Consider the following 15,885-nt stretch of genomic DNA (forward strand, 5'->3'; position numbering starts at 1 on the left):
CCACCAAGCCTCACTCTGTTTATTTTCTTTTTAGTTGTGGCCTCATAATATGATACTGTTTGATTTTCCTTGTTATCTTCACCTAGAGGCAATCAGCAAATGTTCCCTTCTAATCTTCCAGTACCTCAGCACAGAATGCAAAGGATCATGACTTTTCACATCTCTTTTGTCAGTCTTTTTCTGAAAAGCAGCTTCTTTTCTACTCGTTTGTGGTGCTTCATCCCCGTCTTTGTCCCCCACAGGTCTTTCTGTGGCCATGGCCAGGGGCACAGTGGCCCTGGTCACCTGCTGTCAGCAGCCCTTGTGCTCTGGGTGGCCCTGCAGGCAAGATCTGACCCCTCTGCTCTTTGCCTACTTCATCCTCCCAGGGCTCCCAATGTGCCGTGCTGGGGAGCTCCTCTCCTCCCTCGGGTCCCTCTTTTACTCATTTACCCACTGTCAGAAGAGAGCACCAGTATTTGTTCCCATTTCTTAACTGAGGCAGAAGGGGAATTTTGGGAGCTGGATGTGGAGAACCAGCAATGTATCAGTGAAAGCTGAAGAAAGAAGAAATTGTTGGCAGTAGTTTCGACTCTTCTGGTTTTTCCTTTTTTCAAGCCAAGATAATGTTTTATGTTTTCCTTCTTGAGCTCAGATAAGTTGTTTTGCCAGCATATATTTTGAACAGGGTCCATTGTAAGCAGTACGTTGAAATGCGTCATGATTCTTGAGGCCTCTGGAAGGGTAGAGACCCTTCCCAAAATGACCTTCATTCAGCTCTCAGAGGTGAACTTACTCCTGCGACTTTCCCAAAGTAAAAAGTGGGTGTGCTCTCTTCATGTTGCCTTTTTTAACTCCTTGGTTTTCTTATCTGAAAGAAGAAAATGAGTGTGTCACACTGCCTTCCATATTGAGAAACTCAGAAATACCGGATCCAGTCTTGCAAGGTGGAATACATCAACTTAATTATAGTTTGCTCCAAGCAACCTCCTGTACAGAAAGAAGAACTTATTTTTGACAGCAGTGTAATGGCATGGACTGATACTCCTTTCAAGTATCGTGCCATACATATGTTCATACATTATGCTTTGGAAAATGAACTGCTTTAGAAAAGTTCAAGAACTGATTTTCCATGGCACAGCGGAGCATGTTTGGGGAATTCAGTGAAGAAGTTGTATTACAATAAATTATCTGGTGACCTAAGTAAATTGTAAATGCTTTTCTCTTCTCTGTGAGCTTCTGCACTTTCCAGAGAAATTGTGGAGTTGTGCTGACTAATTAAATGACTGCTCCCTTTCAGGTTTTTTTCCCATATGTAGTATATTTTATATGACATATGTCATAATATGTGGAGCAAAAGCCAAATAATTTCTAAAGCTGGCCTTCAAATGTGTTGCTTTTGTTATTTTTCGATTGTTACTTTTTCTTTGCACTTATTATTGATATTTTCTGTTGCTTGCCTCTAATTATCTTACATTAATTTTCCCATTTGCTTTCTAAATTATTTTGCAGCTATTCCTCTCCACTCCCCCAGTATGATTCAAGGTGATAACTCTGTGCTTTCTGTGAATTCTCATTTTCTTTTCTTTTTTTTTTTTAACTTTTTTCCCACAGAGTGTGTGTAGATGTTTGTAGTGCATCCTCCCACATCCTCATATCCTCATCCCTTCCATGTATTCAAGTAGAAATGCTCATTAGCCTTTAGCGTTGTGTTTTAGAGATCATATTGTAGTTTCCATTATTAGTGCAACATTAATTTAGGTAAGCATCAGCTACTAATATTTTAGATAGAAAGTGCATGAAATACTGTTTGGAATTGTTATTGTTTTAAATGGTAAATTACTAATTTGAAAATTAAACAAGGAAATAATTCATTAATATGCTGCTGACAATGATTATCTTTTTATATGGGAGCAATATGCATAAAGGCTGATCTGCTACAGGTTTTGTCCTCACTGAAGGCTACAGTGTGGTGGGGACACCAAAGCTGTGAGGGGCTGGTTGCTGCCATGGGGCACAGGCTCATGTCAAGGGTTAATATACCTGTGCTGTGAGCAGTGTGCAGTAGCAGTGCTAAGATCCAGGTTGCCAAGCCTGTACTGACCTTAAAATCTGCAACCTAAACATACCTGTTAACTTGGGGACTGATTTTTATGGGTACCTAGCTTTAATTTCTATTGATTTTTTTTTATTATTATTAATTTAAGTCAGTAGATTTAGCTGCCTAGAGATTTTTGACAATTCACACTGTCACACATCATTTAAATGGTTTGGACACAGAAGACAGCATCTTACCTGAGTGTAAGTTTTGGCATGTTTGCATTAGACGAAAACCTCCTTTTCATTATTAATTCTGAGATGCCCTGACAAGCCTGTAATCATGTACATGATAGGAAGCTCTCCAAAAATTGCTTTGTACCGAGCTATCAGGCCAAGGCCAACCTGCCCAAGCTCCCCAGGAGGCTCCTACATGGTGCATGGACCAGATGTGACTCCCTGGAGCTGCTGCAGCATCAGCCCCAAGGGATGCTCCAGCCAGGCATCCCCTACACTTCCATGTAGTCTGAAAAGGCCCCCTCTTCTCTGCAGACAGAAGCCATGCACATGACACGAGATTTTGCTGATTTTGGCACCGAAGCACCAATTGCAGCAGATTCCTTTCTGTGTTCTCTCTTCGATGACCAAGGGCTGTGGGTCCCTGCTTAATATTTTTCTTTGCTTCATAGTAAATTTAGATGGATTGCCTTGAGCTCTCTTCACAGCTAGTCACGGGCTGGTTCCCTGCCAACTCTGAAGACCCACCACTGGCCTGCCCTTTGACTTGCTCAGTGGCATCTGCCTGCTGCCATCAGCCTTTCACCATCCACCCTATGGATCAATGGCAGACAGAAAAAGCACCATAAACGTGCTGACAAGCCAGTAGTACTCAGAGAGGGAACCAAAGGTCCAGGCTCTCTAGAGCTGTGTGTCTGCCTGATACAGCCTTCTGTTAGCAAACAGAGAAGTGTTTCAGTAAACAGAGTTTACAGACATCTGAGATCTTGTGGTCTATAAATAAAGATTATCATAACTTATAGAGTATATAATTTAAAGATCGAGCATATTGGTTTTGACACAGATCCAGTATTTACAGAAAGTGCTTGGTTAGCCAAGATCCTGTCCCACTGAAACAATTCCTCTTATGAGGAACTGGGATGCCCTAGTGGCAACATTTGCAGTGTACAATGTGTTTATCTAGGAGAGAAATGTGGAATGTGGATACAACTTATCTGTATGAAAATGCTGTGAAATATCATGCTTCAGTACTGTAAAATGTCTTGGGCATAAGAAACGCTAAATTGGGGTTAGAATCATCTTAGAGAGCTCCCCATCTTTACTGATGGATTTTGAGTTGAAGAAAGGCAATGTAGTAATTTCTTGATCTGGAATTCAGGGGGATAACATTTCTGTCCTACTTCATGTATTTACAGCTTGTGTCCCCACTTGCCTCTCTCCTACGGACTGCTAAATGCCAAATTTTGATTATGCTCCTGCTTTTGTGCAGATTTTCCCCACCCACATTGGCCAGATTTCTGAATGCAGCTTATTTGCAGGCTTGTCCAAGCTGCAACTTTTGATATCCTGCTGGTCTCAAAAGCAAATGTAACAGTCTTGCGCAAATTCCCAATCGTACTTCAGAACATTTGGGGGCTTTTTTAAAGAACCTTCACAACCCCCCTGGATACTGGCTCATGCCCTTAGTTGAGTTTATTGTAGGGAACCAGGAAATTGAATGGATTCACCTGTTAGTCATGTGAGAGTTTAGTAAGAGCTGGAACAGCCTTGAAAATAGTGAAACCATGAGACAGATGTGCATATCATACAGAAGGAACAAACAAAAACTTTATTGGCTTCAGGACTGAGTTGGTAACTCATGTCCCTCTTGATACCAGCCTGTTATTGCATCTTCTGCCTGAAGCTATTCTAATATTAATTGTCAATATTAATTAGTCCCTTGCTAATAAAAAAGATTTTATTTAAAAATATACCACTCGCCACTTAGAAATATAGTTTCTTACCCTTCTATTGTTAAATGGAAAATTATGCATTGGAATGACACTAGCAAATGGGAATTTTCTTTAATGTGTTTTTGCTAATGAATATCATCTTCAAAGAGATGTAGTGGCATGATTTCCTCCAAGAAGCAAACACCCTAAAGGAAGTTACATACTTGATAGTTGTCACTCATGTTCCCCATCAGTGGAAACCCTTAGTAGCCTGGACTGACTGTCACCCTTGGTGACAGCACTTGCTCTGCCAGCACTCAGGAGTGTTTGCATGTGAGACTGTGAGGAGATTTTGAAGACTGAGATCCCCCAAATAATAAGCATTTTTGATATTCCTTTTTCTACACTGTCTGGTTCCTTTCTGCATGTGAGGCTAATTACTTTCATTTGTGGACAGTAGAGCTAATGGTAACAGAGGGATGTTTTAAAATTCTAACAAGCCACTACTAATACACTACTTGTATACTCTTTTAATCCAAATTACTCAGTAGCACCTGGTCATTTCATCATGATGTTGCTAGACATGCTTTTGATAACCCATAGTTAACATGTAAGTATAAGCTTTAAAAGAATCTCCACGTTCTTTTTAGTTAAGCTGGGATCAGGAAGATGGTTCTAATAATGTTTTAAAGTTTGTGGCGGTTTTTTTGCTGATCTTCTGCTCGTTTTGTGACCATTTTCATTGACGTGTTCCCTTTTTCCTGCAGTTTCCTGGTTAGTTTTATGGTTGATGCACGTGGGGGTTCGATGAGGGGCAGTCGCCACCATGGAATGAGAATAATCATCCCACCGCGCAAGTGTACGGCCCCGACCCGCATCACCTGCCGCTTGGTGAAGAGGCACAAACTGGCCAGCCCACCACCCATGGTTGAAGGAGAAGGATTGGCAAGTCGACTGGTAGAAATGGGGCCAGCAGGGGCACAGTTTTTAGGGTGAGTTGTTCTACGAGTGTAGTTGTTTGGACTCATGTCGCATCTTTCATTTCCTTTATCCTATGGGTCTAAGTTAGTTAAACATTGACTCTACCTCATCTGAGTGTGTAACACAGGGAACTTAACTTAAAACATTAAAAAAATCCAACCTACCATTCCATCCAGAAAGTACCCTTGTATTTTAAGGGGAGTTTTGCCTCTGTGATGACTGCAGGATGGAGGTGAAGGTAAGGAATGCCATGAAAAAAAGGCCAGGGCCCACCCCCATCTACTCATGCAACCTGCCTTGGAAGTCAGGAGGAGTGACACACCTATAGCACAGATTTTGACTCCCTTGCTTGTAGAGTATTTAGAGAAACAGCACTGTCACAAAGAAGTGTCCTAAAGACGCCCACAAGGACTCAAATATTGAGCTGTGTTTGCAGTGTGTGCAGGGCTCCCTCTGGAGTTGCTGGGAGCTGCCTATCTCTGTGTTGTCGAGCAAAGCCACTTGGAGTGAGGGCAGAGCACTTACTGTAGAGTGGTAGTGCAAATGGTATAAATGCTAGGGACTGACTTTTTAGAAGCTTAAAATAGGGGAAACAATCCACTATGATGTGGCCTTTTTTTTCCCTAATTATAAATTTTGTTCATTACCATGAATGGCACCCTGGTGTAAACTGCTGGTTCTGTCGGGAATGACAGCTTGTTCCTAATTTCCCCTTCTCGTTTCTCTTCCTGCTGCATGGATGTTATTCAGTAAACTGCATCTTCCTAAATCTTCTCCCCCTCTAAATGAGGGTGAGAGCATGGTTAGCCGAATCCTGCAGCTTGGTCCACAAGGAACAAAATTTATTGGGTAGGATACGTACGGAAAAGATACAGAATGTCTACAGTTTTTCTTTTGTTTCAAATTTTTCGTTATTCCCATTTTTATTTTTAAGTTCTCCAAAACTTTCAGTTGATTTATGTCACTGAAAGAGAATCATAGTGGCTTGATTTTAATATAGCTCTGCTACTACCTTGTGCTTATAGGCATGTAAAATTCACTGCCAGCATTCTGCTTTCATAACTTCTGTGCTTTTGTAATTTTTTAAATTTGAAGTGTTTCTACTGCATTAAATACATTTTAATACACAGTGACAGTCCTTTAAGTTCAACCCTGTGGTAGAGAAGGTATTTACAGGCCTTGAGTGAGTCTGTTTTGGGAAGAGCATTTTTAACGTTACCACATAAAGTCTACTATTCATGAAAGATTATTTAGAAAAAACACTTTTGAGTGAATTAATTCATTCAGCAAGGTTGGAGAAATACTAATATTTTCAACCTGCAAGAGGCATCTTGTTAAAATAAATTTATAAAGCCAAATATGCAATCCAAAGGAACTGCAGTGTATAGTCTAAATATGTAAGAATGTTTCCTTATGTTTTTGACTGTTGTTTTCAAACCATATTGTGAAATTTATTGCGTTAGGTTTTCAAAATATTGCTGAGTGTTTGGTGTTCCAAACCTGTTCAATACCTTCTCACTGAGTATTCTCGTTAAATGTCATGCACAAAATTCTGTGGTTTCTAAATATTTACAGAGACAGTATCTGAAATATTAGCCTGCAAAGATTGTACTACGGTGGTAGTTTTCAGTTTGTACTCTTTTTGAACTAGAGAGTAAATATCTCAAGCAATGTATTTGAATTTTTGGTATTTACTTCCTGTGCACAATGGGAGACAGCAGCTGCATCCCTATTTTTTGTTAAAGGACTTGAGATTAGAGTAATACCCTGGGTGTTCCTGAAAGCATCTAAAATATGTATTTATTAAACTCCTTCTCTATTTTCATGGGACAAAAAAAAAAAAAGACTAACTCCTCTCCCTTGGTATTTAATGTGAAAACTGGACTTCCAGCTAGTTTATTATCCCTCATGATGGCAGTTGTGATTTCATGCTCAAGTAATCAGTTGGTTAATGCACCCAACACCTTGCAGGTGCACAGTACCACAGAAGTGCTGTGTACTTCTCCCATCATGCGATGCTGCTTTTAACAGAGTTATTGCAAAGCAGTTAAATCCTTTACAACCTCTGTAGGAAAATAATGATACTGTCTATTTAAATGTCTTAAAGCTGCATAATCCATAAATGTTCACTTACGGTGTGATTTCAGTCAGTTTGTCTTAGCATACTTTAAAATGCATATCCTGCCTGTGAAGTGTTTGGCAAAAGTGTCTGTTTTGTTGAGGAATGGCACATGAAGTGAATGGTGGTTTCTGTTGGTTGTTCATAAAAACTGTTCAGTAATGCACTTGCAGTCCTCTGTTGAAGGTACATTGTCTGGTGACATACGTGTATTATTAACCACCTTATCATTCCCTTTCCTTCTCCCTAAAATGTTTGACAGTAACTAATTGAAATGTGGTTGTGATGTTGTTTAACCCAGAGAAATCCCTTCTGAAAGGATCTAAAGGTTCCCCAGTGATGTTTCCTGTGCAGAGGTTGCAGCTGTGATGCTGGGCATGAGAACCAGAGTGAAGCTAAAGAGAAACAGTCTCTTGTATTTCACAGGAGCTGCATCAACAGAGAGCAAGGGAGAGCTGTGAAAAGTTTGGGACTTAGTCTGAAGTTTAAAATCTGCACACATGCATGGTTCCTGCTCCAGTCAATGGCTGTTGCATGCATTTGGATAGCCAGACTGTTTCTGAACTGACTTTGTGCCTTCAAACTCCCTGAGCCAAATCCTAATTTTGACTATGCTAATGCCAATTAAAAGTCAGCAGTGCTGCATGTGCTGGAAGCAGGTTGGATCACCTACATCCTGGGATAAATGAACAGGGAGAACTCTTCTTAGCAAAAATTGTCAATTTTGTTTCTTTCATGTAGCAGAACAAAATATTTACACTAAAAATGAGCTATATATGTTAATATTTTCAAGTTATCTGTTAATTATAGTTTAAATGATAAAGGATTGTGCAGCTTTGACAATTTTAAAATTTTTGGCAATTTTTTTACCATAACAGTGTTAACTATTTAAAATGACTGTAGTTTTCTTAAGGTCTTAAGACCCATATGAAATTAAGGGCAGTGGGGAAATATAGGGTTAAAAATAACATGATTACTTTTTCTCTAGCCCTGTCATAGTGGAAATCCCTCATTTTGGATCAATGCGAGGAAAGGAAAGAGAACTAATCGTGCTTCGAAGTGAAAACGGTGAAACGTGGAAGGAGCACCAGTACGACAGCAAACACGAAGACTTGACTGAAATACTAAATGGCATGGATGAAGGTAAATATTTCTCCAAGCTTTAGCAAGCCTTACCTTTGTGCAGGTTTGCTACCACCAGCTGACTAAAGCAATATGAAGTAAAACACTGCAGGGGATATCTGACTTTGGGGAATACAGTGTGTGTTCTGTATTAAACTAGTGGAAAGGGTGTAAAGAGAAATTGTTCCGCAGTCACCTGAAGACATCCTGAAATGAGTGGTAAGTGTCGAAGTCTTGCCAAGTTGAAGCAAAGTTGCACAGTTGCTTTACAGCGTGAATTTGAGAATAACACCCAGCTGGAGGTAAGTGTGTCTCAGCTGCTCAGGCAGGGCCACGAGAAGGTCATTCCAAACCAATGATGAAGTGTAAATATCAGCTGTATTAGGCTTTCCCACAGATGCAGACCTCAGCCCATAGAGCATTCTTCTTTGAAATAGTGGTGTTAAGAGATTGCCTCCCACAAATACTCAACCTGCCCTCCTGATGCCCATCTGGGAAGTCTGACTCCCTTGTTTTACTTGGACGTTGCTGTTTATGTGAGAGTCCCACAAGATGAGAGGACCCAGCTGTACACAATCCATCAGAAGATGCTGTGACAGATGGTCCCTGAAGACGTATCGTGGGCAAAGCCAGGCTGGGGCTGCACTGATTCCTTGGCACCGCTGCTTTCTTTTCCTAGCAAGTATTTTGAAGTCCTGATAAACCGTTGCTTGAGCCTTTTGCATCTCAGTCTGAATGAAATAGCTTGAGGTTTGAACTTTGGTTTTCTCTTAAGGGTTTATCCTCAGGGTTTTCTCTGGATAACCTCCTACAGAAAGTCACAGTGTGGCAGGGTACAAACTGCAGGGAAGTGCATTCATTATCAGCAGAAGCGTGCGAAGGAAATGATCGGGCTGTGGATGGCAGCTATGGGAGGTATCTGCGAGGAGGCTCTGCCTTTGATCTCCTCCTCTCCTTGTTTGAAGAGGGCAGTCCCAGCTGAAGGCATGCCCTGAGAATGGGGGGAGTGGTGCTGCTGTGAGGGTCTCCCTGGCCATCTGAAATTTAGCATTTTTACTGATTTTCTGGTCATCTGGGAATGGGAACAGCAGGATAGGCTTGTGTGGTATTTACACTTCAAAGTACTTGAACTGTATCTCAGCTTGTAAAAACACAGAGTAACAGCAAAGATCTGCTTGTTACATGATGATCTATCGTAGCTATTTATTTCAAAATAAATGTAATCAAAACAATCAAACAGGAGGGCCGAAGCACTGCAAATGTTTTGTCAGTGGGTTTGGAAAAATAAAATTAACCTCATCACAGAAGGGTACCTAAAAGCAGTGGAACAGGTGAAAGAGTGAGCACTGCCCAGGATAGTATGGCTGGGGGAATTATAATTGCTTCAGGATTGAATGCAATAGTTGCAGCCTTTCAGAAAGAAAAATCTCACCACTGCCCCTCCTTCTCTGCATGAGATTGAAGTGATGATTTGGTATTTGGGCAGAGTAGTGGTGCCTTGTCAGTGGTGAGTTAGTCAGCACTGATCAGGAGCTTGCTTATTTTCTTTTCAAACTGAGTTTGATTTGATTTTGGGACAGGAAATCTGGGCACAAAAATACTATTCTAAAGTGCTCCAACTTGCATCACTTATGAAAGACCTCTGGAGATGCCATATGGATAAACTGACATTTTACAGAGAAGAACTCAATAATTAAAACACTGAGAGCCGTGAAGTCCTCGGTACTTAGAGCCTAAAATAATAAGCTTCACAATTTGTAGCCACAGTACAACTTTCTGACCTACTGAGGGTTTCAGGTGGCTCTTTCCTTCTGGGGAACTGCTGTTTGAGGTTAGCGGGTGTACGTGCAGCCAGTGAATCACAGAAAGTATGACGGACATTATTCCCTTAGAGCGAAAATATTTGACGCCTTAAAAGCCAAACCTAAGGAATGGCTTTTACAAATCCAGGCAATTATTTGTGAGAGGAAAAGGAGAAAAAATACTGCAGATACACCCATTGTGTCCATTATTTGTTCAGTTAATTTTAGCTTAATCCTTCTCTAACTAGGCAAATAAAACAAAAAGCCCACCCTGCATTAAAATAGCACAAGAGTTTTGACTAAATTCCACTCTAGTTAAATGATACCTTTTCAGTGTAAAAGGTCTTTCAAGTGATGACCAAAAAAATTTACAAATTTGTAGAATTGAGTGACCTGGTTTTTTTCATCTGAACTTTTACTGGTTTGTTACAAAATACCACAGTTAGACTTGGTTCCGGAGGGGTATCTTGCATTTCAGAAGCAGCAACTTTGGAAGAAGTTTTATTCCAGGTATGAACTCTGGAGGCAGAAGCAATATTTAATTTAAATAAAGAGCAGCCACATAGTCATTTAGAGAAGTTTAATGTTTCTTTGTAAGAAAATTCATCTGCATAATCATCTCTTGAGTGCCATAGGGTGCTGCAGGAGTGCCCATTTTCTGTTAAAAGCAGCTGGTCCATTCTGTGGTAGACCTGCTGTGATCACTAGTTCTTTCCTACCCATGTAGTGAAGGAAGGCAATCAGACCTTTCTTCCCGGCTCCTTAATATGCCAAGTTTTTAATGATGCAGTTTTCTTCTCTGTTTTGTTTTTCTTGTTTTGCTCTCCCAGTTAGCTAGCAGGGATGAGAGAGCAAGGACATCAAGCTCCCCTTCATGAGGACTGCTGGAAACCTTCTGTTCTGTACTGGGAGCAGCACCATCTGCTGGAAAACCTCGTCTTAGATCCAAAATACTCCATAGCAGGAGGCACTGCTTCAGGGCTAATATAGGATTAAATAATAGCAGAACTTTTGTTTTATTACCATGAAAGAACAATGAACTATAATGTAAAGAGTTTTTCTTTAGTGCAGTCAGGTTTCTGTTTAAATAGGTTTTATTTTAAAGATGATGCTGTACTTAGGCAAATATAGAGCTTAGGGAATGCAGGGAACTTGGCCTTTTTAGGAATAAGAGGAGTGTGTCTTCAAACACAAGGGCACCAATTCACAGCTCTCAGCCACATTACATTTATTTATACTTGAACCAAGTAAAATATATGTATTTTTTGAATTTATTATTTTTAGGAAGAAGCTCTCTGTCTTGTAATTTTCAGACTCACTCCTTTTAGATATAACTTGTGTTTGCTTTTTGCATTCCTGCACCCTTTATAGGTGCCCGTAGACAAATTGTGGGCACAAATGCACATGCTGAGGTAGCTAATCTTTTGATAGTCATTTGCAAACTAGTGAGTGAGCCAAGAAATGCAAATATTTGTGGCTACAGTATGCTTGCAGCTGTACAGTGTGGTTTCAGATGGGAAGCAGAAGTTTTTACATAACTACGTCTTTGAATCTACAGATCAAACCAGAGTGTGACCTTGTTTATACCTGAAGCTTGAAATACCACCATAAATCACTCTGCAGTGATTTTGCCACATTTCCAGGAAGAGTTTTTAAACATACTGTTGTTAAACTTTGTGTTCTGAATGGCAAGATAAGAAAGCGCACGAAAACAGACTTAAAAGGCATTGCCTTATTTGAGGATGAAACATCCTTGTGGCAGTGGGAGTGTCTAGCTGTGTAAGTGAAATACTGAAGCTGAGAGTGTGGGTCTAGTTACCAGCACTTTCAAGACAAGTCTTACTGCCCTCAGCTTCTCCTTGCCTCTTGCCACGTGCTCTTTCTGCCTCCATCCTTTTCCTGTATTTTTCTCCTTGTGAACACTGCCTCCTGCATGCCACACTTTTAGTGCAATAATTTCTTAATGGGCACGTCTCTGTATGGGGAAACCTGGTATCCTGTGCTCACCCCACCTTGCAGTCTGTGCATGGTTACAAGGTCAACTCTGCTTTAGCCAGTACTGTGGGAAGGTCGCAGAACTCAGAGGGCTGTTCAGTCTGTGAAGTACAGTGAGATTTGCTTTTTCTGTGCTGGCAAAATTCTTTTAAGGCCCTGGCAAGGGAAATCAGATACCAGATCATCTAAAGACATCTTGAAGCTCATGAAACAGCCAGGTGTTCTGGGACTTGTCTTATTCCATTTCTAGTCAGAAGACACTTCCTCTGTATTACTTTATCTGAAAGTAAAAAAGGAAAGGTAGTAGAACACAGGATGAACTTGATCCACAACTGCCTCTCTCACCTGAGAGAACTGGTGTGATTGCTTTCCCCGACCTGAGACACCCTGTGTGAGGTCCCTCTCTGACCATGGAGGACATGGCTGGGTTTCTCTTTTCCCATCCAGGAATCTCAACGTAATGCTCATGTGGTAGCATGGATTAGAGGGTGAGGAGGTGTGATATTCTTTTCTTCCCTCCTTCCCTTTTTTCCATCTCCTGTTTCCTCCCTTACTCCCACCAAACCATCATAGGATAAGTGTACCATACACGTGGGTGGCAGGAGAAGACATGTGCACAGAGTATTCACACTACCTTTCTCCTGACTTACTGAAACTTAATGGCCCTGGGCTGCTGGCACAAACCTGGGAGACAGTGGCATTGGGAGATTCTTCCCAATTCTGCCACTAACCTTTCTGCTTTACCTCTTCCTGCTTTGCCATCCCTATCTGTAGGATGGGGTGTATGGCATACTTCGCTGTGGCTAAGCTCTGCTCCTTGCCAAAACCCCACCAACTAACCCAAAAATCCTTTGAGATTTTTAACTGAAACACTTTGCATAGGAATGAAATATCAGCTGCTGAGGAAAATAGTAGTGATGATAGCTCTTTCTCTGAAATGCATGAGGTGTGTTCCTGAAACGTGACCTCTCCCAGGACTAGTTTTCCCTGTTTCATTAATTCTGTCATGCTAACGCTGCATTTCTCAGGGCAATCAGAGAGGTGGTTTGATTGCTCATCATCTTTTTTTCTGTTAGAGGGCAACTTCATAGAGAAGCTTACACATGTATTATCGAAACATAACCTCCCTGTATAGAGTCCCTCCCCTCCGTGCCCAACTGTTGTTCTGCCACTCTGATCTCCACATCTTCCTCCTCTAAAGGAGAGTGCCTGCCAGGCTCAAAGGGTTTTGAAATGTTCTTATATAAACCACTGATTTTCTACTTCAGGAGAATTTTAATTATCCTTCATCTCTGTGAGCATTTTACAGTGGGTTTAGTCTGTAGCAACAAACAGGAGATGATTAGGATTTACCAGCCAAGAATATACCTGCCTGGGAGTTCAAGAATCCAGTTTGTCTCCTGCACAAGCCACTGCTTCCAGAGGCTGCAGGCAGAATGCCTAATTCATTAGAGGGCTTCAGATATCAATCTCTGAGTCAAAGTAAATGGAAGCTGACATAATGATAAGAAATTACCCTCTTCTGGTAGGTACATATATTCCACAGCAACACTGTGTGATTAATCCAAACTACCTGCTGAATGTTTTAAAATGGAAAACTGACATTTTACAAAATTTATATTCTAATTCTTTTGGAACTCTAACTGAGCTTACATATTCAGAGGAGGAAAATGCCTCAGTCACATAAAGTATTTTACAAGTGTCTTTTGTCTCTGGTCTTCCTGCTCTCTCTTGCTGCATCTGATAGAAAACTCATTTTTTGAGGAACAAACTTTCTTTCGTGGTTTTTAAGGAGGAAAATAAGAGTTGAAGCTTGTGGAGTGCTGGAATGAAACTGAGCGTAAGAAGTTACAGGAGAAATGCATGACAGTTATGTAATTATCTCCATTCTTGAGTAGTGTTTATATCAAAGGGATTTCACCATTGCATATGGGGTTTCAGCAGTGCAAATACATACACACAAGCACATATAGTTGCATAAGTGGTTATATTCTTAACCAAGATATTCCCCAGTGCATGCATATTTAATTAGTTAATATGGGTAGATACTCTATGCACCTTTCTGAGCCCTGGTGTCCCTACAAGCTGGGAATGTGACTGAGAGAACTAATTGTTGATGACCTGGTTCTGTTTGAGGTGTCTGAGGATGCATTAAGTTTCTCTAGGAACTGAGGGGCACATTGCAGTTTTTTTGGGGCAGATAACCCAATGACCGAAAGCCTGATGTGCGAAGGGGAGCTCACTACGGTTTTGTTGGTAGTGCTGGGATACAGAACTCTGTCACTTCCACAGTTTAATGGAGAGCACAGTGTCTGCTCAGGATTATATGGATATCAGTCTGGGAAATAACTCTCTCAAGTGCCTTAGCTGGCCAGACTTAGGAGTGCACGCCTGACATGAAGTGAGTGAGTTCATGAACTGAGTGATTTCCTGTGGTTTTCTGCATGTTGGAGCTACATGAGGGAAGAGACTGGGAATAAATGTCTTTTGAAGTTGTGCACAGAAAGATCAGTGCACTTGTGTGCTTCTGGATAGCGATGAGAGAGGGAAGAAGCTTGAACATCTCCTTCAGCCCTCCTTGGACTTCTATGCTGTGTGACAAAGCCGCCATCCTATGGCAGGTGCTGCTGCAGACACTGTCACACCTTGGTACTCAGATCTGCGTGTCTGGTGCTGTTGGCCCTCATTGTCAAGATTTATGCAAAAGCTCACAGAACAAACCAAAGCTTGATAATTTGTAGCACTGAATGTAGGTTTTTTTTCCTCCCATATTAAATAACTAATAATAAAAAACCCCAATCTTCTTAAGCATTTTAAGCCTTATTCCAAACCTCACACTCACAGATGTGTGTGAGATGAACCTGGGCAGGTAATGCCTGACTGTTTTCCCTGTCTTCTCCCACCAGAGCTGGACAGCGTGGAGGAACTGGAGAAGAAGCGCATCTGCAGGATCGTCACAAAGGATTTCCCCCAGTACTTTGCAGTGGTTTCACGAATCAAGCAGGAGAGTAACCAAATTGGCCCGGAGGGGGGGGTGCTGAGCAGCACGACAGTGCCACGTGTCCAGGCGTCCTTCCCCGAGGGTGCTCTCACCAAAAGGATCCGTGTGGGGCTCCAGGTAAAGCTGCCCTGGTGTTTGTATCTGCAGCATTTATAAGCACATTGTTGGTCTCAATGCACAGGGCCCGTGTCTGCCTGGGCACACTCCCTGCCTTTGTGTCCCCCAGGTGTAGGTGAAGCACAGTCCTCCCCTCTGTGGCAAAAGCCCAGTTCCCCTTTTATCAACTCCTCAGCACCCAGAGAATGGAGAGAAAAGCAAAGACCTGGAGCCACTGCAGCCTCAGTGCTGTTGTCTGCCATCTCCTGTTGGCTGCCAGCAGCTCTGAGCTGCACAGCCACTGTGCAGTCCCAGTCTCCTGTGGCAAAGCAGCAACTTGTGAATGTTGTCACTGGGCTGCCCTTTGCCACAGGAATGTGTTTGGTAAGGATTCCATGCAGCTGTTTACCAGCTGTTACTGGGTCAAAAACCTCCCATATACATCTGCTGTATCTTAGGACATTCACCATTGGTGTTTCTAGCAAAGGATGAAATCCAGGAAGAGCAAATAGCCTTAAACTCTCCTTAGACAAACTACACAGAAAGTGGAGAAATACTCCATAAGAATAGGAGGCATCTTTTCCTTTGAGTTGTGTTAATTGTCACTTAAAATTAACTTAATAACCTGCAAGTCTGATGGGTTCGTGAAATAGAGATGCTAGTTGGATTCCAGTGCTTGGAATTTGCACTAAAACATTTCTTTTAATGGTATTTCACGGCTAAATATTATTAGTCTTGAGAAAATGGAAGTTCTGCTCTTATGATTATGCAGCTGTCTTCCCAGAGCTCCCTGGTGTGAAGGAA

The 15,885-nt window shown here is 41.5% G+C and overlaps 1 protein-coding gene across 5 annotated transcripts in view; it reads left to right on the top strand.

Moving 5' to 3' along the window:
* The window catches only part of ANK3 (ankyrin 3), a 206,066-nt gene that overhangs the window by 142,002 nt on the left and 48,179 nt on the right, over positions 1-15,885 (top strand). For all 5 annotated transcript variants that reach the window (XM_027649512.1, XM_027649513.1, XM_027649511.1 and 2 more), the window contains 3 exons: positions 4,733-4,957; positions 8,054-8,208; positions 14,891-15,102. In XM_027649512.1, coding sequence (XP_027505313.1) covers positions 4,733-4,957; positions 8,054-8,208; positions 14,891-15,102 — 592 coding nt within the window. The remainder of the gene's footprint in view (positions 1-4,732; positions 4,958-8,053; positions 8,209-14,890; positions 15,103-15,885) is intronic.

The sequence above is a fragment of the Corapipo altera genome, unplaced genomic scaffold, assembly GCF_003945725.1.
Source record: "Corapipo altera isolate COAL_440 unplaced genomic scaffold, ASM394572v1 53, whole genome shotgun sequence".
NCBI classification, from domain to species: Eukaryota; Metazoa; Chordata; class Aves; order Passeriformes; family Pipridae; genus Corapipo; species Corapipo altera.